This window comes from Triturus cristatus, chromosome 4_1, assembly GCF_964204655.1.
Source record: "Triturus cristatus chromosome 4_1, aTriCri1.1, whole genome shotgun sequence".
In the NCBI taxonomy this organism is placed as follows: Eukaryota; Metazoa; Chordata; class Amphibia; order Caudata; family Salamandridae; genus Triturus; species Triturus cristatus.
In genome coordinates this window covers 252325124-252347107 of record NC_140585.1, presented here as the reverse complement: position 1 = coordinate 252347107, position 21984 = coordinate 252325124, and the positions used below count along the sequence as shown (strand labels likewise).

General features: G+C 46.0%; 1 protein-coding gene across 1 annotated transcript in view; it reads left to right on the top strand.

Annotated features, from left to right (window-relative positions):
* SLC13A4 (solute carrier family 13 member 4) overlaps positions 1-21984 on the top strand; it is a 233885-nt gene that overhangs the window by 160146 nt on the left and 51755 nt on the right. Inside the window, exons 12-13 of the mRNA XM_085650527.1 lie at positions 472-578; positions 19990-20123. Of these exons, the coding sequence (XP_085506653.1) occupies positions 472-578; positions 19990-20123 (241 nt within the window). The remainder of the gene's footprint in view (positions 1-471; positions 579-19989; positions 20124-21984) is intronic.

Genomic DNA, 21984 nt, shown 5'->3' with positions numbered 1-21984 from the left:
ATCTATGTTAGAGAAGTGGAACGCAAGCACTGATGTGCTGAAACACAAATTGTTAACTAATATTGTGGGAACTAGTTTACAGTAATCATATCTGCTCAGTCATGTGTTCTACTCAGGCATCCTTTGGAGGTATTTCGGAAAGTCAGCAAAGTTTGTATAAAATGTACCAATAATCAAAAAGTAACCCCACAGAACAACAACTGATTATTTTATGTACCAGTAGAAAGATCTAAATTTGAGATTAGATGCAATGTTTTACTTTAGCGACTCGCACACTCCCGGATGGGAAACAAAGGCATTCGTGGAGAGATATATTCAGTAAAAACAAAGAAAGAGTGGCGAAGGAGGGCCATAAGTAGCCCTCCATACTGGGCAAAACAGCACATCGCCCAGTGGCCACTGTTCCTAATTTTGATGGAAACCATTGTTCTCTAACTGAAGCAGTCATTCAAGTTTTGTTTTGTTTTTTAGGAAAGGCTTCAGGACTGATGCCACGGTGTCCCTTTTTCTTGGATTTCTGCTCTTTCTAATCCCTGCCAAGAGACCTCGCTTCTTCCACTTTGGGAAAAAGGCGACAGGCAAGTGGAAAAGCTGAGTACATCACAATTGTGTCATAAGGAGGCTAGGGGGCAGATTTACAAGCCCCTTGCGCCACTTTTGCGTCATTTTTAACAAGGGAAAAGTGATGTAAAGGTGGCACAAGGGGCTTGTGAATAAGCCCCTAGATGTTTAATGGTGTATTTTTCTTTGCTGTGTAACAACGAGTGCCCCACAGACTCCAAATAGGTTAAAACTGAAGCCTATGAAGCCCTGAGGACCATTAGGTAAAGTTATTGACTACAATTACATGTCATAAGCATGGGTGTTAATTTAGCAACTGTGAGTAGTAGCCACCTCAGGTACCCTTTCTCACCCCCACACACGGCCCACAGCAGCCTCTCATTTGCTTTTGAGTAGCTAGAGAAATGCAAAGTGTAGAAACAACAGAATGTTCAAATGGCTATAAAAACCACTCACATTCTGTTTCTACTGCCTTCATGACAAGGTAGCAAAGCAAACAGAAGGAGATGATGGACACACTGCTGAAACTTTTCAGACACTCACCCCCAGTCACATATCTGGGTTGAATCTATCATCATTCTTTAGCTGACTTCACCACCTCAGTTCAGACCCGGCTATATGCAAGAGCAGTGCTGCTAATACACATAAGGAATGTATGTAATGTATGCCATTGAGTGTCATCCAGTTGGGTAATGTTAAAACCGCTTAGTTACAGTGCTTACAGAATGGCAAGCACAGTGCTATTAAGTATTAACTTAGTAAACTGGTAGGTGTAAGCACCCTCTGCAGCTAGATAGTAATGCAACAAAGCCTAGTGGTTCGCTCTAGTCCATTTTCACATTTATGGCCAGATTTAGATCTTGGGGGAACTCAGCCATCCCTCCGTGGCGGTGGTTTCAAGTCCTCCGTCAAGTTGACAGTGTCCCACCCGCCATATTAGATGTGTGCAGACTCTGCTGGCTCCGTCAACGTCAGGCCGGCAGTATTCCACCAAGCCGATTTAGATGTCCTCATTGTGCTGGCATTGTCCTGGCAGCAGATTCATGATGGAGTGAGTCCCTGGTGTAGTACAGACTGGTAAGTACAACTTATTTTCATGTGAATACACATATATGTTGCTTTTGCCTCAAAAAACATATGTAGGTAATATGTTACATATTGCATGCCACACAAACATACACACACTATTGAATGCACACCCACAGGCACCGCAAGCACCACACCCCAAGCACCACAACAATAATATTTTTTTTCAAGTGCCAATACATGGATTTTCACTTCACCTTGTTTAGTAGAAAAATGAACACTACTGCATTACACATAAGAAAAATATTGCATGGAAGAGCAATGCAAAAGGTACACGGGCTACAGCAAGTGTCAACACACAAATCATAGTAGGACAATTGTACACGTAGCTTACCTTAGAACCCGGCAACAACAGAATCGTTTGGCGTCATGGTGGAGTCGGCACAGCAAAGGAGGCACCTGGTCAATGGGGTACAAGATGGAAACGGAAGAGGAAAACTGGAAAAAGATATGTTTTTACCTCATTTCCTTTGATTCCGCCAACTCAAGGTAGAAGGTATTCCCGCCACAGTTGCCTTGACGGAAAGGCACATCGTAATTAGCTTGGCAGAATCCTTGGCTGGACTACTGCCCCCAGCAGCTTCTGCCTATGGTGTCGTCAACGTGGGTGAAGATTCCTGGCGGAGGCGGCAGGACTCTGACAGTCTTTCAACCATGGACCCGCCAACATCTAAATAGGGCAGGCGGAACGTCAAGTCGGCTGACGTTGAATCCATTGAAAAAGTGACGGCGGGAACTTTACCGCCGAGATCTAAATCCGGCCCTTAGTCTCTTTTGTATAAGTCAAAATCTGCCAGCTGGGCAAGGTGTTGGGTTGGAGCAAAATAGAGTTCCCACAAAGTCTGTTATGCTGATTTAGCCTGCAGAATTGCCAACTGTGCAGCAAAAAATCCAGAGCACAAGAACCTAGAAATCCCAGCCATTAAGTTCGCACTGACTTTGACTTCTTTTTCCATTGTGGCAGTTTCCCTGGTGTCTGACTTAGAAACTGTTCTGGAGTTTAAAATCCATCAGGAAGTAAGACTGGAAGCCAGTGTCATCCATGGCTTGTCATCCATGGCTCTACAATGTTGGATAACTTGTTTAAGGTGTCTACCTGAAGCCTTGAATTTTGTGGCAAAACGTTCTGAGAGACACAAACAAATAAATCTGGCCTGTTTAGTTCACATCTTCATCACATAACCTCTGCACGTTGTTCTGGTCCTTCATGAGTGAAAATATGTAATGGTGCAAACTTACAGAACTTGTTGCACAACGTTTATAACTTCTTCCCTTGTTCTACAAAGGGTCCCAACGGTTCAGGGAATGGTCCTTGGCTATTGGCTTAAGTAGGAAATCATTTCACCACTTCCAAGCAGTTGCACAGCCAAATGTTCATTTACTCCTGTTCTATATGTTTTTTTACTAGGCTATGCTGCCTTTTTTGTCTCTTTGGTCTTCTACAATTTACAATCACAGGAAAATGGCCTGCAGCAGGCAGGCTCCTTCGGGACAGCCCTCAACCTTCTTAGACTTGTGGGTCAACAAGATGCCAGCTTCCCTGACAGTGATGGTAGTTTTGTCAGATCTAGAGTTTCAAGGGAAAACAGGAGTGATTGACCTCAGTCCAGCTCCAAGAAAACAGGATTCTCCCAGCAGGCCTCGTTCTGATGTTTTCTCAGGACCAGACAGCACTCAGAATTGTTTTTATAAGGTTAATAAAATAGTGATTCGTGAATAGAATTCATACACATCCCCTTTTCTTACTTTTCATCAATATGCTGCAGCTCCTGGTTTCCAGTGATGACAATATAACAGTGATCTTTCAATTCAAAATAGACATTTCTCTGAATTTTCTCCTCCATCCCACCTTCTCGAGTCACGCTAGGATAAAAGAAAGACATTCGTCTTCTTCCTTCCAGAGAGAAGGGTGTCTTGCAGTCTCTGATATCACTTACACCCAAGGTTGTTGCTCTCTGGTATCTCACAACTGCAAAAATAGTATGGTGGTCACAGGCTTGTCAGTCTCTGTGCAAGCTGCGCCTTGATCGCTGTCAAACTTCTTTGATGGGGCAGACAAAAGGCAGGAAAAGGCAGACCCTAATCTAAGCAGAGCTTTTTTCGGAACAAATTCCACTTTAAATTTGGAATGCTAGGACAGAAGGCAGGATTCCTTTTGCTGTGAGAAAGCTTTAGATCAGTAGTGGATGTCCAACCCTCCGTGGAAGGAAGGAGGTGTGAGATAAAATAATTACTGGTGAACTGGAGGGTTTTATCCAGCAGAAGGAGATTAAGACCACCAGGCTACAGTGGATTTCTTTTTTTTCTTTTTTCTTTTATTTTAGTTTTATGAATCAAGTTTTATTTTGACAGGTGAAACATAAACAGTGTTACACGTCAAGATCGTGCCACGTATGGCAAAGTCTGCAGTAACTCCCATGAACAGTGCACACGATGCAAAACTCAGCAAAGATTCTGAATGCATAGTTCACTCCTACAATACACTCTTGTAGTCAACTGACATATAGGCGGCCAAAAACTGCCTAAACCTAAATGAGCATGTAATGGTAATCGGTACATTTACTTTTCCGAAAAAAAGGAAGAAAAAATAAAAATAAAAATCAGAATAGAAGGGAGTTGTAGATGTAGCATAGAAGGGGCTGGAGGCATAGGGGTAATGAGATCGAGGTGCTAATCCTTGCTTCCTTACAGCGCCCACAGCTCTACCTATATTCTAATAGCATCTGTCTAGCAGGTGATCTCTGCCTCTTGGGTTGGCTTAAAGAGGAGCTAAAGTGAATTCCACAAAGGCAAGAAAATATCAAAAAAAGTCTTCGATGCAAAATGTAAAATGAAACTTCATGTGTTCTAATGATTTCTATCTTCATTAGTTAGTTATATTTCATAGCAAGGACTTTCCTATGTATTTCCAAGTCAAAGTTGGAAATATAAAGGTATTGAAATGCTACACAAAGTGTATAAATTCACAAGAAACACAGCACTTAGATCATGTTAAATTGTACCTGAGCGATCAAATCATATTTTAGATTTAAGCATTATACAGCCAGTACTAACCTTATAAGAACTGTGAGATCCGACTTAAATAACATTAAATTTAGAATTCTAATAATAAAATCTGTTGTCCTTCTAACACTTAAGCTCAGCCCAGTTGAGAATGGTAAAAGGTTTCTCAGAGAGCACGATTTAGGAAATCGACATTTAAACAGCTTGCATAGTTTAAGTACACTCCATACTGACTTACAAAACATATCAATATGTCATGCTTTAAGGAAAGGCTATGCAGTGAGGAGGTGTTTGGCAGTTCTTTGCCTGAAGCTCCACATGGACAAGACAGAATTGCTGATTTTTGTGAACAACACCTCCCCATGGAACGACTCCTGGTGGCCCTCGGAACTCAAACCAACACCTACAGACCACGCCGGCAGCCGCAGCATCATCCTGGACAGCAAACTCATCATGAACACCAGATCAACACCTGCTTCAACACTCTCTGCATGCTCCGAAAGATCTTCAAATGGCTGTCTGTCAACACCAGGAAAGCAATTACTCAAGTTGCAGTCCTAAGCCGGCTGGACTATGGCAACTCGCTCTACGCAGGACTCACCACCCAACTCCTTAAGAGATTCCAGATGATCCAGTACTCAGCCGCCAGACTCATCCTTGACCTCCCCAAATGGACCCACATCACACCCCACCTCAGGAACCTCCACTGACTCCCCATCCAGAAACAATGCCAATTCAAGACATTGACACCCGCCTAGAAGGCCCTTCATGACCAAAGACCAGCTTACACCAACCACCGGCGAACTTCCACCAACTCTCTAGATACCTGCTCTCTGCCTCCCTCGCCCCGCTCACACTCCCCGCATCTGCCGAAGCAGCAGTGGAGTACACTTCTTCTCCTACCTCACCGCCAAGTCCTGGAACAAACTCCCCCTGCATCTCCGAACAGCATTCTTTCTCTCTGATTTCTGAAAAGGACTCAAGACCTGGCTCTTCGACTGATCCCGGCAAGTACCCATCGCCTGGATACACTCACGGGTGATTAGCCGCGCTCTACAAATTGATTGATTTGCTACCTAAAGGCAATAAACACTAGCAGCTCAGGTAACAAAATTGGGGAAAAGACACAAAAAGATGGATTTCATACATTGAAAATGGTATCCTTGTGGAAGCGGCAGGCTATAAATATTTAATGGGAATATTGTTGGTAAACGTCAGCTTTGTTGAAGTCCAGTTGGTTGCAGAGGTTTTTTTTTTTTCTTTTGTCCTCATACTCAGCCCATTTGGAGCCACCCAGGCATTGGAGCGAGAAAACAGAATGACACCGCCTCAGTACACTGGATTTGTAAACTTTATCAACAGACAAGCTTACCGGTGCATCTCCTTCTCAAACACTAGCCGAAGGCGATATCCACTGAGGGACCCATTTGCTAAGCCAGAGAGGCAATAACAACTCATCCATCCCCTACATTTAGGGAAGAGGAAATCTGTCTAGGCAGGAAGGGCAATGTAATCATTGGACAGGGAGAGAAAAAAAAAAAAAAACCCCGTCACCACTTCATGAGTTTCCAAAATTCCTGCTTCTTCTTACTTCCTGGTCTTATAAGGTCCATCCTGGATATCCTTAAGAGAGAAGCCTGCCAGTCTAGAAATTCCGGAGGCTTGGAGTCTTTCCATTTGGTACAAATCTCTCTTCTTGCTATTAAGATGGCGTAAAATAGCAGATTCTTGGGTGGACCAACCAGATTGGGTGTTAACCCAAAGAAAATCAGAGGTAAGTCAAAGGTAATAGATATCCCTAAAGATCTGGACAGCACTTTCCCCACTTGGTACCAAAAGCTCGATAAAAGAGGGCAAGTCAAAAACATGTGGACGTCTGAAGCCGCCACTTCTCCGCATCTAGCACAGCACACAGGAAGATCTTCTGCGAATTTAGTTAGCCTCTGTGGTGAAAAGTAGGCTCTATGAATCGTAAAGATGTGATTTCTTCTTAACCAAGCAGGTTTTACAATATCCCATAGTGTCTTACACGAATTAAGCCACAGCAGCTCAAGATCAACCTGTGAGATGCAGTTATTCCACAGTGAAGTTGGGAGTTTAAAATCTCCATCGATCTCGTCAAGAATAGTGCGATACCAAAAACCAACCTCTTTTCTGAATGGAGGTTTCTGCGTAGCCTGTGTCTCCAACTGTGTATCCCTACCTAAGATGTAATTGCTTCTAATAGCATAGTTTGTGGTGGCCCAGCTAGAAAGTTGGAGAAATTTGAACCTAGAGATAGAAAAACCAGTATTTTCCCGGAGAACCTCCCAGAGGATCAGTGAGCCTTCGACAAAAAGTTTGCCCCACCTCGCTATGCCGGCTGCCCTCAGTGGTGAGGACAAACTATCTTTTAGGCACTCTGGTGTCCCAGGCGAGTCCCAGATTGGAGCTAGATCAGAGAAATACCCCATCTTCATTGTGGCACGCATTTTAACCCAAGTTTTTAACGAGCCCCATAAAACCTTTAATCTAACTTTTTTTTAAAACTTGGGATCTCCATATTTAAATAGAAAGCCGTCTTCGGAAAAGCCACTCACTCTTAGCATGGACAGGAACATCAAACCCATACCGCTACTTGTTGGCACCTTTAGTAGCATCCGCGAATGGGCGAATTGAAAGGCCCAAGCATATATTTGCAGGTCTGGGGCTGCCAGGCCGCCCTTTTCTCTACGTCTTCTTATTTTCTTCCAGGCGATCCTGGACCCTCGAGAAGCCCAAATAAAAGTGTTAAGTTCACTCTGTATTTTTGCAAGAAGAGCACTCTCAAAAAATAAGGGGATGGAATCAAAAAGAAAAGTAAACCTTGGTAAGATTGACATTTTGATCAGATTAACCCGACGCAACATAGACAGAGGTAGGTTGGCCCAATTTTTCAATAATTTTCGGGTTTCTTTTATGATTAATAGTAGATTGTGAGAGGGAATCTTATCGATTTCATGAAGAACATGGACACCCAGATATCTTATATCAGTTTTTAGGGTAGGAAGGTGAGAGTCTACATGCATATTCCAGGCCATAATTTCCGTCTTCAAGGTGTTAATCTTATAGCCTGAAACAAATCCAAATTTCTGGGCAAGCTCGATGACAGCTGGAAATGCCATATTTAAGTTTTCTGTCAAAATAAGGATGTCATCGGCATATAATGCCACTTTCCTTTCCCACTCTCCGTATTTAAATGGAGACACCCTAATGTCATCTCGCAACATCTGTGCGAAGGGTTCAATATATAAATTAAATAGTAAAGGGGAAAGAGAGCATCCCTGACGCGTACCCCTTGTTATCGCAAGGGATTTTGTGAGGGAACCGTTAACCAGAATATTAGCCGATGGATTGCAGTATATAAGAGAGATGACTCGTCTAAATTTATCGCCTAGTTTGAATTTGGCCAAGACCTCCGACATAAACAGCCAGTTGACCCTGTCGAAGGCCTTCTCCGCGTCCAGTGTCATTCCTGCCAAAGGAAGAGACCATGCTGAAGCCATATCAATGGCTCCAATGAAATCATAGGTTAAATCAGACAGGTGAAGGCCCTTAACAAAACCCTGTTGGTCTGGATGTAATAGACCACCTACAACTCCTCCCAGCCTGCTGGCCATGATGGACACGAAGATCTTGTAATCGGCGTTCAAAATTGAGATTGGCCTGTAAGATTCACAACTTGAAGCCGATTTCCCGGGCTTCAATATCAGTGATATTGTCGCTTTATTCCACGAGGGAGGAAGAGGAGTATCTTCTTGTAAGATTTCATTGAACAAGATAGTTAAAAAAGGAGCGATCTCTTTAGCCAAGCATATATATATTTCCGAAGGTAGGCCATCCGGCCCAACTGCTTTCCCTTTTTTTGAGCTCATTATGGCCCTATATACCTCGTCATATGTGATAGGTGTATCTATTTTCGTTTGTTGATCTGAATTTAACCCAGGAAGATTTATATTATTTAACAAGGACTGAGCTTTAGCAGGATCATGGTTTCCCTCTTCCCTATATAAATCCGAAAAAAAAGAATAAAATTGTGTTTTGATATCCTCGTCAGAGGTGTACGATATCCCAGATTTAGTAACTGAGCTAATATAGTTCCTTGCCCGGTCTGATCTAATTTTCCAGGCAAGAAGTTTCCCGGCACCTTCCCCATACTCAAAATGGGCGATCTTACTGGCTTCCCATCTTTGTGATAGTCTAGAATTGAGGACAGACTCCAGGTCCCCCTTCAGGGACCGTAGAGTCTCTTGTGCACCCTCAATACTCTCTCGGTTACCCAGATCAATTACTACTTGGATTGCTTTGATTTTACTCTCAATATCCGCGATGTCTGCCTTATACCTCTTTGACCTATAAGAGGAGATACTTGTAATATGCCCCCTCAAATAGGCCTTAAGAGCCTCCCATATAGTAGTGGTTGAAGCAGTTAGGGCATTTCTAGCTAAGAATAATTCAGTTTCTACTTGAAGGTCCACTATTATCTCCACCCGCATAAGGAGAGTACGGTCCATTGACCATGTCCTCTCTACTGGGGGTGCCGGTTTGTTGATAAGTAGGCTAACCGCAGAATGGTCAGAGAGGTGAGACGGAAGATAGAATATATCCTCTACCCAGATTTTTATTGATTGACTAACTAAAATAAAATCAATCCTAGATTTATGCCCGTATTTATAGTTGCAGAAAGAGTACTCTCTTTTAGACCCTGCCTTTATCCTCCATATGTCCAAGAAACCCAACTGCTTCATAAAATCGGTAAGACTTGTTCTAGTTTTGTGAGATGTAGGTGGCCTGTACTGTGAGGTCTTGTCCAACAGGGGATTCAATATCATGTTAAAATCTCCTGCCAAGATAACTGGGCTAGAAAACGCTATTAAAGCAGATGTCATGCTGTTAAAAGGTAAAGGGTCGTCCTGATTTGGACCATAGTAACCAGCAGTTGGTTGCAGAGTTTATTATCCCGATGATATGTTTGAAGTGGCAACAGAGCTATGATGTTCAACGGATGAAACACAGGAAATCAGCCTCTTCAGTGTTTCTTTCAAATATGAGGGTGCTGAAGATATTTTGATTTTACTTAAAGGGGCTTTGTGGGGCTCTAAGCTTTATTTTTGGATGAAGTAATTGCTCCTTGAAGGCAGGTAAGGCTAGAAATTGTTGTAATTGAGATTTGAATAGCCACTGGTGCATAGACTTGGTTTCAACACTTCTAGTGCTAATTTTAACAATCGAAGCTTAAATTGCAAGTGTTCTTACAACAGATATGTGTCCCCATAAAATGCAGAATGATTCTAGACAGACACAATGCATTTTCAGGATTTGATTGCTTATAGAGCATCAATGAGTCATCCATATCTTATTATCAATATAAGCAGCACAATAATCAAAGAGCACATGTGGGTGAGGTAAATACAGGATAACACCTATACATAATTGAAATGTTCTGTTAATACCGAACTGCCAGAGTGAGTTATTCCATATTGCAAAGTTGTTTCAGAGTAATAAATTACCCCTTTTTGATGTTGTAATTTCCTACCAGGAAATGTTAGTAGTGTCGAATGAATTACACTCAAAGTTATGAAATTCTTTTGGTTATTGGAGCACCTTGATTGGCTACCAAAGTTGACTAAAATACATTCTGAAACAAAACAATGTCATTTAATCCGTATGACCTTTCCAGGGAGTAAATGGCAGCCCAAGTTGTTGATAGTTTGGAAGAAATCACACTGAAGATTCATTATCATGGGTGTGCCCAAGTTCTTTCACTCTTCGAGAATGTCTTGCTTGAATTTTATATATTTTTTTTTTTTTTTTTTGGAAACCTTTATTACAGATTTCAAGAGATATACAAGTATGGGCCTACAACCTTCAGGCCGGCCGCTAGTAGACAGTGAGACCATGAAACATATTCATAAACACAAGCAGCAAGCAGTAAAAAGTCCCACAGATCAAAAATCATTTGCGGCCACATTGCCCAACCATCCCAAATGGCGGTTTCATTTTAAATGAAAAAACGAGAAACAAACCCACAAGGCGGCAAAAATCTAGGCAACAGTATGTGCTCCCCTCGGGAGGGCTCTACCAACCTACAAGAATAAGAGGGGGGAAGGGCAGGGGCAGAAACAAAGTGGTTACGGTAACACAGAATCAAGAGAATGTGCAGACTAGGGAGACAGGGCCGCCGCCAGGTCGGGCGTCAGTGGCGGGGTACAGATCTCGCCGCGGTAGGAGTTCCAGGGGCCCCACACCTTTACCCATTTCCCAGGCTTACCTCTCGCCACATACACAACCTTTTCTCGGAACATACACCAATCCATATTTTCCTTCCATACCGAAATCGTGGGTGACCTCTGGGAGCCCCACAATTGTGCTATGTCACGCTTGGCCACCATATATCCCAATGTCACCCACCACGTTTGCGTCACCGTATAATCAGTCGGCTCCCACACATTCAGCAGACACCTCCTAGCCTCGGGGAGCAGCGCAACATGCGTGACCGCTTGCAACACCTCATGCACACCACGCCAGAATCGAGACACCTCCGGACATTCCCACAAAATGTGGAGGAAGGTCCCTAACATGCCACACCCACGCTTACACATCCCATCCACCGCGTATCCCATGCGCATCAGGCCCGGTCCGGTAACGTAAACCCTGTGGAGTATTTTGAGCTGGACGAAACGAAGGCGGGCCGGTATGGCCACCTCTTTCGGGGAGGCCACCGCAGATACCCAATCCTCGTCGTCCAGCTCCAATCCATCAGCGACCCATGCCTCACGTTGATGAGCTTTTTATAGATCAATGAGATAGTGCCATCCGGTACATGCCCATCTAGCACTCTATCCTCCAAGGGGGAGCACTCCGGGATGGACGCGACCTCCGGGAACACGGAAGACAACGCGTGGCGAACCTGTACATACCGGAAGTACTCCCTGTCATGCAACTGGTATTCCGCTTTCAGCACATCAAACGTTTTAAATCCCCCCTTCATCCAAAGATAGCCCACCCTGCTACTGCCGATCGTGTCCCACTTCTCGAAGCCTTTCGTCGTCCACAAACAACCCAGTCGTTCAGAGGCATACAGTGGCGTCGCCCGGGTCAACCGATCTTTCCACCCCATCGCCGAGTTTGCCGCATGCCACACCCGTACCGCGACCCGTGTCGGACCAGTCAAACGTGCGTCGAGCGATCTAGAGTAGAGCGCAGGATTGTAGTCGCCACCCGGCAACAACAATTTGTCCATTTCATAAGCCGGATTAAGGGCGGGCCCATAAAGCCTGTGGTTGATCGCAGCCAGCTGGGAGGCCCAGTAATAACGTTTGATGTCGGGGAGGGCGACCCCACCCATCGTACCACGGGAGCGTCAGCTTCGCGAGGGCGATCCGCGGCCTCCCATCCCAAAACAGTTGGCGTTGTAGACCCTCCACCTCCCGAAAGTAACTAGCCGGAACGACATCCATCGTGTTTTGCAAGGCATATAAAAACCGTGGCAACGACATCATCTTAAACAGCGCCGCCCGGCTGAGCGGCGAGAGCGGCAAGCGCCTCCAACGCGCCACATCCGCCTTCAAACGTTGGAGGGGGGGGAGTAGGTTCTGTGTGTATCGGGCCGCAGAGTCCAGGGTAATAAAAATACCCAGATACTTAAATCCCTGTTGAGCAACCTGGATAGGACAACCCCGCGGGAGGATAGGGGCCTCCCCTGAGAGGACATATACACAGGATTTAGCCCAGTTGATGACTAGGCCTGAGTTACGGCCAAAGGAATTCAGCACATTCACTAACACAATCAACGATTCACGAGGGGAAGCAAGATACAAAAGAATATCGTCCACGTAGAGAGAGACTCGATCCTCATACTCAGGAGTCCATCGGAGACCACGAATCGAAGGGTGCCACCGCAGCCACTCCGCCAGGGGCTCCAAGGCGAGCGCAAAGAGGAGAGGCGACAGCGGGCAACCCTGTCGCGTGCCCCTACCCAATTCAAAAGGAGCCGACACTCTACCATTCACCACCACCTGGGCTAGCGGTCTGGAATACAACAATTTCACCCAGCCAATGAATCCCGGGCCAAACCCAAACTTCTCCAGCGTCGCCCAGATATATGGCCACTCAAGCGTGTCGAATGCCATAGTGGCGTCCAAGGACGCCAAAATGGCTGGCTCACGTATGAACGGAACCCTCGAGAGCACCCCATGCAGACGCCGCAGGTTAAGCGCGGTGTTGCGATGAGGGATAAAACCGGACTGGTCCTGATGGATCAGGTCGCAAACCACGCTGACCAGCCGATTAGCCAGCACCTTGGCCAGAATTTTGGGTTCCGCGTTCAAAAGCAAAATGGGCCTGTAAGAAGTGACCCGATCACGCGGCCTCCCCTCCTTGTGAATAACCACAATAGTGGCTAGACGCTGGTCCAGCGGGAGGGAACCCGCCGCCCGGGCCGCGAGGAACATATCACGAAGATGCGGCGCCAACGTATCCGGCCGCAATTTGTACAATTCAATGGGAAGGCCATTAGGACCCATGGCCTTGCCAGAGGCGACTGAACGTATGGCCAGAGCGATCTCCTCAGACATCGGAGTCGCGTCCATCAACGATTTATCCTCCTCCGAAAGGGAAGGCAACGCAATATCTTTAAGCAGGTCGCGGGAATCCTCTTCCGAGCGAGAAGATACCGGGGAATACACCCCGCGAAAATACTCTGCGAAGCAATCAACAATTTCACACTGATCAGTAACATACACACCCTTTACTCTCTCAACCAGCGGAACAACTCGACTCGCTCTCCCCTTTTTATCCAGTCACGCGATCAGTTTTCCAGCTTTATCACCCATATCATACAGTCGCCCCTGCTGCTCCCTACTCAGGCCCCTGGCCGCCTCGGTGACTAGGGCCTTGTAGTCCGCTTGTTTGATCCTGAGCGCATGCAGTTTGTCGTCCGTGACACCACAATCCAGGTCACCCTCCAACTCAGTTATCTCAGACTCGATACGGGTCACCCCCTCCCGCTCACACCTCTTGGAGTGGGAAATGAGGGACAGGGCCTCCCCCCGGAGTACCGTTTTGAACGCCTCCCACAGAGAAACAGCAGACGACACTGATCCCACATTATCTCCAAAATATTGCTCAAGGGATTTAATCAAATCTGCGCGAATCGCGGGATTACGCAGGTACCAGGGGTTGATCGGGACCACCCTCCCCTCCATCCCCGGAACAATATCAAAGTGCAACAAGAGAGGGGAGTGGTCTGAAATACCCCGAGCAAGATGCCGCACCTCCCCGACCCTCCCCGCCTGTGCCGCTGGCATCAGAACATAGTCAAGTCTCGAAAGACTACCATGAGCCCCGGAATGAAAGGTGTATTGTACTTGCGCAGGATGTTTTAGCCGCTAACAATCCACCAGACCCAGGGTATCTAAGAGGCCAGACAACCAAGTTTGGGCCCGGGGGAGATCCCTGGGTGGGTGACGATCCTCAGTTCCGGAGACCACAGCATTAAAATCCCCACCAACCACTAAGATACCCTCCGGCAGCCCAAGAAGAAGGCGCCCCAAATCAGCAAAAGTAGTCGTCTGCAACCCCGGCGGGACATTAACAGAAACCAAAACAACTACTTTACCCTCCCATCTACCCACCAGAGCCGTATATCGCCCCCTGTCATCATGGGGCACCTCGTCAACCTCCAACGGGAGCGAGGTTTTAACCATAATGCCCACACCCCTCGAACCAGAGGTGAAGCCCGAATGGGCCACAAGGCGATAGCCCCGCCTATTCATAGCACAGAAGGAGTTACCAATAAGGTGTGTTTCTTGCAAGAACACAATATCAGGTGAAATCCGTTTTAAGAACTGCAGGACCACCCCCCGTTTTATCCTGTCCCCCAGTCCGTTAACATTCCAGGAAAGTCTCAGTCCCCTACCCCCCATCACAGCCAAAACCAATCTGTCCCCTCCCAGAGAGCACCTTAAATAGAACACAACAATATGTCTGCCTTGTGGTACAAACAAACAATACCCAACCCCAACCCAACATTCCAAACAAAACTCCCCCCTCCCTGCACCCCTGCATGAGCCCAAACAGCCTCCCCAACTTGCAGTGTGCCTGTCGCCCCTGCATGAACTAAACTACAAAGACCCCCTAGAGGAGGAAAGAGAACCCCCTCGAGACACACCACAACCTCCACGGGAGGGGGAGCAAAGCACGACAGTCAAGAAACCCTGAGCACAGCCGAAAGGAATTAGCCCCAGTATCAATACCGCTGGCCCGGTCCAGTGGGCACTCTCCTCCCGCGGCCCCCAAACCCTCTCGATCATGTCCCCTAGGCAAAGTGTCCAACCAGTCCCCGGCCGTCTCCGGACGGTCAAAGAAATGAGAGCGACCCTCGGACTCCACGCGCAGTCTGGCCGGGAAAAGCACGGCGTATTTCAAGTTCATATCTCGGAGCCGCCGCTTAACGCCCATGAAACCCAGCCTCTGCTTCTGGACCGCTTGAGTAAAGTCAGGATAGAAGTTCACCTCCACGTTCTCCAGCTTAAGCGGCCCCTGCACTCTAGAAGCTTGTAAGATCGCATCCCTGTCCCGAAAGTTGAAGATACGGGCAATAAGAGGCCGCGGGGGAGCTCCGACCTTCGGCTTGCCACCACGAAGTCTATGGGCCCTCTCCACCGCAAAGAATTTACTCAAACCTCGAGGCTGCAGACGATTAGAAATCAGATCCTCCACAAAGAGATCCGCCGCCGAATCCTCCCTCTGGCACCCCGATAATGCGAACGTTGTTCCTCCGGGCCCGACTCTCGGAATCCTCCAGTCGCCGATCCGTGAGCGCACTGGCCTGCCGGAGCCGACGTACCTCCGTCTGGAGGGCCGCCACCTCAGTCGTGAGGCCCGACGCGGTGTGAGCCAAAGAATCCACCCTGTCATTTGTCTTGGAAAGATCTGCCCTGACAAGGTTAACATCGATGAGAACCGCGTCGAGTTTGTGCGCCAGGGTATCAAATTATTGACCCACCGAGGTCTTCATCTCCGCGATGGCGCCCATGATGTCCTGCAAAGTCAGATCCGTCGGCAAATCCGGGGCATCTGCGGGGCACTCAGGGGACCTATGCGACCCGCCGGGAGAACCCTTCGGCAGGGTATAGCGATCATAATTTGGCTTGAGTTGCAGCGCCACGCCGGGTCGATTTGGCCTTTGGCCTCTAGCCATCCTGCTTCGTCGCCATCGTCCTGTATCCCGTACACCCACGAGTCCTACCGCGGAGAGCGAACAGTCGAGGCCAAGGACCCCAGAGGTCGCCTCAGAAAGGCGGAGCAGGTCCCCGCAGGGCAGGCAGGGTCCCCCAGCGAGGCAACCACCACACACAGAAGGGCCGTGATCCCACTCGCGACAATGGCAAGAGGGCTCAAAAGCGAAAGTGAAAGTGTGGGGTAAGCGACTCGCCAGGCTCGTCCCGCCGTTGTTGTTCACTTCTCCACTGGATCACCCCCCAACTCTAGTCCGTGGTCAGGAGAGGAGCAGGCCGCAAACTTCAATCGATGCCCAGCACGGCACACGGGGTCCGATTGAAATACGGAAAACGGGTACCACCTCGGCTCAGGTTCACCAACACAGTCCCCTCAACCGAATCAGGATGAAGACAGGATAAATGTAGGAGGTCGCGGAGGTCCTCGGGAGCCTCGCACCTACGCGGCCATCTTGGTTGCGCGCTAGGCTCCTCCTCCTTGAATTTTATATTTGACAGATGTTTTGTGCGTCATCACTGAAAACTCCTGCCTTGCCACCTAAAAGTGATTGGACTGCTAACTTAGTTAAAACTATCATAACTTAAAGCAACACAGAGACTGGTTAGTTTCTTGAAGATGGACTGACGGGAGAGAGATTTCCCACCAGGCAGTGTATATAATCTCTCCCGACATTCATGGCGGCTCGGCGTTTGGGCTCGGTGGGGCCGGAGGAGACTTTCGAGCTAGGAGCTTGGACAACAGGGGAGAGGGGCAGAGCCTCGTCAGATAGAGGCGCGAGAGCTGTGGACTTTGGCTTCAGCTAGCCTGATTTGTAAGCGAGCTCTGCCGCAGTTGAATCAGAGGTGTAGCGTTAGGCACCAGCAGGAAATTGGCTGTGGGTATGAGCTCATAGTGCCAGCATTGTCAAGCTTTCCCGACACAGAGGCTTGCTAAGTTCTCATTCACTGTTTCTGACCCTTAGAGGAAGTAGAGCTACACCGGAAATCAGTGTTGGGGAAGGAAAATAAATACTGTGGTCGTTTCAACACTTGATGAGGATTTGTTTTGCCATTATTAACTATCACTGTGGATATTCATTTATAGAATAATACCAGCTCCCCGGCCCCGCTCTGCTTGTACGGCTACAAAATCCTCAATAAATAAGTGCATGTAAATTACCTGCTATTTGATATTGGTTGAGCCTGTTTCTGTTTACAGCCGGATCTCTTTATGTGTTCTATGCTAAATACTCCAATGACATGGGTCAGGGTTCTCAGACCGCCTCTTGCAAGACCTCAACCACATCACTTGAACTTTTGAGCCTGCAATCCAGAGCTTTGAAAAACTGGCTAAACTCTTACCCAGCTGTGGGGAGCAGGTTGCTTCAGCTTGTAGACTACTGGGGGGCCTTACATAAGATGTAAGAGGCGGCTTGATCAACATTATAATAAGACTATGGTCTTTGGGGTGTAAGCCGGTCAGAATTGGCTGTAAAAAACAGACATGGACAGGTTATTGGGGCTAATTCCTTAGCGCCCTTTGCTGGAGGAATGTGAAAAAGAAAAACCTCCATAAAGAAAGGAAAACCTTATCAAGACAATTCCCTCACCAATTTACTTAGAAGACTGCAGGCAGTACAGAACGCTGCGGCCAGGCTGGTCCTTAATATCCCTAAATTTCAGTCTATTAGTGCAGGCATTCGGGAACTGCACTGGCTTCCAGTTGCCCAGAGGATCAAATTCAAAGCTCTTTGCACGGCCTTTAAAGCCCTGCATGGAGAAGGACCACGATTTTTGAGGGATCTTTTTCAGTGGTACTCTCCTAATAGAACACTTCGCTCAGCAAATGCCTTCCTGATACTCACCCCCAGAATTAAAAGGATTAGCTGGGGGGGTAGGAGTTTCAGTTACAACACCATCAAGGAGTGGAATGCTCTTCCGCTCCCTCTCACGAAGTCCTCCTCCTTGTTGGTGTTCAGGAAATCGCTCAAAACATGGCTTTTTAGTATTTAGCTCTTTTACGTAGTTATGGAGACCGTGAGCGCCTAGACACCTTTGGGTAGTAGTGCGCTTAATAAATTGTCATAACATAACATAACAAAGGGGTGCAAGCCCAAATTGTCCAATCATCCAAGTTAAAAATCCTTTTGTTGGGGATATTCTAGAGTTTTTCCAAAGTACAGGAAGCAAGAATATTTCTTCCCAATTTAGGAAGTGTTTGAAGCCGGGTTGGATCTCAGAATCAGGTTCAGGGTTTTCTGCAAGGGGTCTAGATGCTGAAGCCGCACCAGGTGCTAAGTCAAAGCAGTAATTACTTTTGGGGAAAGGGAGGATTTAGCTTTCGGGCTAGGTGTTCCGGGTGGGTTGGAGGAAAGTGAGGTGGGCAAGTTGGGAGGGGGAGGAAGGTACTAAGGTGAAGGGTGGGGGAGAATTAGGAAGAGTGATGTGGTATGGAGGCTGTGGGTGACTAGGGAAGACAATCTGCCATCTGATACAGTAAAGGATGAGACACATGGTACACAAGAGATACTGGTTGGGTTTAGCAGAAGGGCACCCTCCAAGGAGTGGGCAGCAGGCGGATTATTATTATGTTTATTTTGTATTTACATATGGTGGACTTAACGGTGATCAGCCTTAATGCCAATAGGCTGAATAACAGATTATAAAGGGAAGCCATTTTTGATTGGTGTGGGAAATTCAAGCCTAGCATAATTTTACTGCAGGAGACTCACTGGATTAGAGGGAAAGAAACCAATAAGGTAAAGTCTTTGAAAAATTGGGACTGCTTCTTTTCCTCTGCCACTTCCACCCAAAGAAGAGTTGCAATCCTTGTTATAAAAATATGAACAACAAGGGAAGGATCATCCTCTTATTTAAGATGGTGAGGGGTACTGGGCAGCACTTCCAATAGAGTTTATTAATCAAAAAATCAACATCGCCTATTATTATTGTCCAGTAATTGATGACCAAAAAGACCTATAGAAGCGGGTCTGGTAATTTCAGGGATAGGATTTAATAGGGGAATTTAAATTTTATACCAGATATTGATTTAGATTAGTCAAACCCGCGGAGGCTACAATGGAAGAGACATACACAAATATTTGTTTTAATATTAGTCCTTACTTCAAATACTGGACAGGTTTCAGTTTCTACCCCGGTTAACAAGATCTATGCAGGTAATATATTAAGGAGACATGGCACAGCTAATAATGAATAATTCCAAGGCACCAAAATAAAGCTGTATGCGGCTGATGTGGCTTTTGTATTTTTAACCCCCCAACTACTCTTAATATTAACAGGGCTCTGCACTCGATTAAAGCCTTGATAAAAGTGGGAGGTTGTGAAATGAATGAAACAAAAAGGGAATGTTTAATACCTCTTCGGAGGCCCTCCTATTGGTTCTAAGGGAAAATTATAGAGCAGGACCAAAAAGATATTTGGGGGTGTTTTAATCAGATGAGCCGGAGGAGGTGTTTAACAACATGAGCTATAATGCTCCAAAATGCAACAAATAAGATTGATATTGATTTCATCTATAGCTTCAGACATCAGAAACAAGTTGCCTTTCTCTATAAGATTTTTTATACCACTCTACAAAACCATGGTCGACTGTGGAGGCCAATCAAGACACACTCAGTGATTACATTTTCCAAAAAACCTTCATCTCCACCTTACGTTACATTAACCTAGAGATGAAAAATGTACCTACTTCTTAACTGAACACAATATAATGCACAAACACAAACTAAACAGCTAAAATGGTACAAAACAATGAAAATAATGTTAAAGTATTATATGTATTATTTACCTAAGAACTCTATAGTTAGATGTAAGTTTGGTGGAATGGCTCGATACAGTTTCTCACACTTTCTGTGTTTCAGATTTTTCTTTTGACTTCCAAGTGTCTCCAACTCCTATTCTAGAATCAGTATCTTTCTAGAATTATCGTACAACTTGACGAGATTAATGTATGGTGTAATTTAGTTTGCACCTCTGTTCTGTGCACACGTTATCATGACAGATCTACTGTGAAAAGCATCATATATGGCACAATTTAGGCACTATGATAGGTTTCACTTGCTCTTTCCATCCATATATGCAGGACATGCTGCTGACCAGACTGCAAGCAGTGACTCCATGGTCCCCATGCTGACTTGGCAGGAGTTCCAGAGGCACATGCCTTGGGAGATCATAATCCTGGTTGGGGGAGGTTATGCCCTGGCTGCTGGATGCAAGGTAATCCAAAAAATTTGACTTGGCTCCTGTATTTTTAGGTCTCGCCTGAGACAGCGCATGCGCTGCTCTTCGAGACATTTAGTAAGTGGCTTTAAAAAGTGCCACCAGAGGCTTTTGCTGGCCTCCAGCTTGCGTTCACAAGCGCATGCACGTGCACAGCTGCCATCTGTGTTTTTATTGCTGTAATCAGGCTTCTCTGGTCGCACTCCCCCTCCCTTCTCCCCCTCTGTTTTCGTCAGTTTCATTTTCCTCTTGTATCCTTGTTCTTATTAGTTTAAGCATTTACTTAAGGCCCTGAACACTTGGATTCTTTTTTTCTTCCATTTTTTTTTGTCCCTCACGGAGACACATTAAATTAGGCACTCATATTATTACTAATAGTGTTTTCAGGCCGTCTCCCCTATCTGTGTTGCTGCACTTCCCTTTAACCCCTCTGCCCCGCCTGTTTCTTCTCTAATCTGCCACCCCACCCCTGATCGTGTTTATCTTTTCCCCTTCCGTCTGCCTTTTATCACTCCCATTGCTGTGTGATCTTGGTGCTGTTAAGTTGGCACTGCTGCAGTTCGCTCAGTGGCTGTTCTGTGCTCCTAACATATGTGCTCTGCCTGAGAGTGAAGTTCGTACTGTGTGGTTGGTGAATGAATGAATATTTTTAAAATGCAACATTTACCCCGAGGGATAGGAAAGATGACTACATTTACCAGCATGCACCAGAGAGAACCAGTCTAGGCAGCCACTGTGCAACTGCATGTATTCGGAGGCGACTAACCTACCTATCTTGAAAGAGGCCGCTGCTAAAACTCTTTCTTGACTCCAGCCATTCCCGTTTCCTTTCTGGTGTTTTGGCATGCTATCTTTCACTAGGAAAGAGCAAGCAGAGTGTGCCATTCGTATGTGGTGAAAAAATCTGCACGGAATTTGTAAAATCCCAAAATCTGACGGTAGTTCAGAAAATGTGTGCGCATAAAAGATATCTCAAATTTCTATAAGGCAGATTTGTACTTTTCCTACGGAATACATTAGATGGGAATATCCAGTCCAAAATTCTAAAACATGGATCACATTAATATACCGCCACAAAAAATCAGACAACCAATCAGAAATGGTATTGAGGTGTCAGAACGAAAGCTCACAGTTAAACCACCAGTGATACCACATCTATAGACTCATTGTAAAGCTAGTGGGAATCCTGGGCAGCCTAACATGTCCAAGATGTAAAGGACACCCAAATGTACAAATCGAGTAATCTGCAGATATTATATGAATAAAGAAATGAATAAGAAATGTCTTTTTTCAAGAACATAGAGTCACCGAAAACAAATATTTAGAATGTGAATACTTTGAGGCATGTGTACTGGTTAATATAAACACACCTTTCTTCTGATGTAATCTGCAGACCGCAGGTCAAAAAATAAATGGAAACATACCTGCGACTTTTCTGTGTGTGAATGGCACAGTGTACACAGACACTAGTCAGCAGTTGAGTGTTACACAATGCTGTGCATAATAAAACAGCACCTTGTACTCTTCTCATTGCACATTAATCCCAGCCCAGGCTCACGGTGGATAGGGCTCAATGGGGATTTGAAAGACACAGTGGTAGTTTAGCACAGCAGTGGTTTTAGCAAGTGTGTCTAATCTCACATTTCACGTACAGATATATAATGTAGCATGGTAAATTTAAAAAAAAAAGATAAAGCGTTTGCTAAATAAATTGCCAGCAGAATGCAGTAACTCGAGGCGTGAACACGCATGCCTCTGCTCAGTACTGAGTGTAGCTGCAGAGGAGGAACACGCTCCTTGAATGACCTTCACAGTCCTTCTGCAACACTGACGCAGTGGAGCTAAGATGGCTGACAAT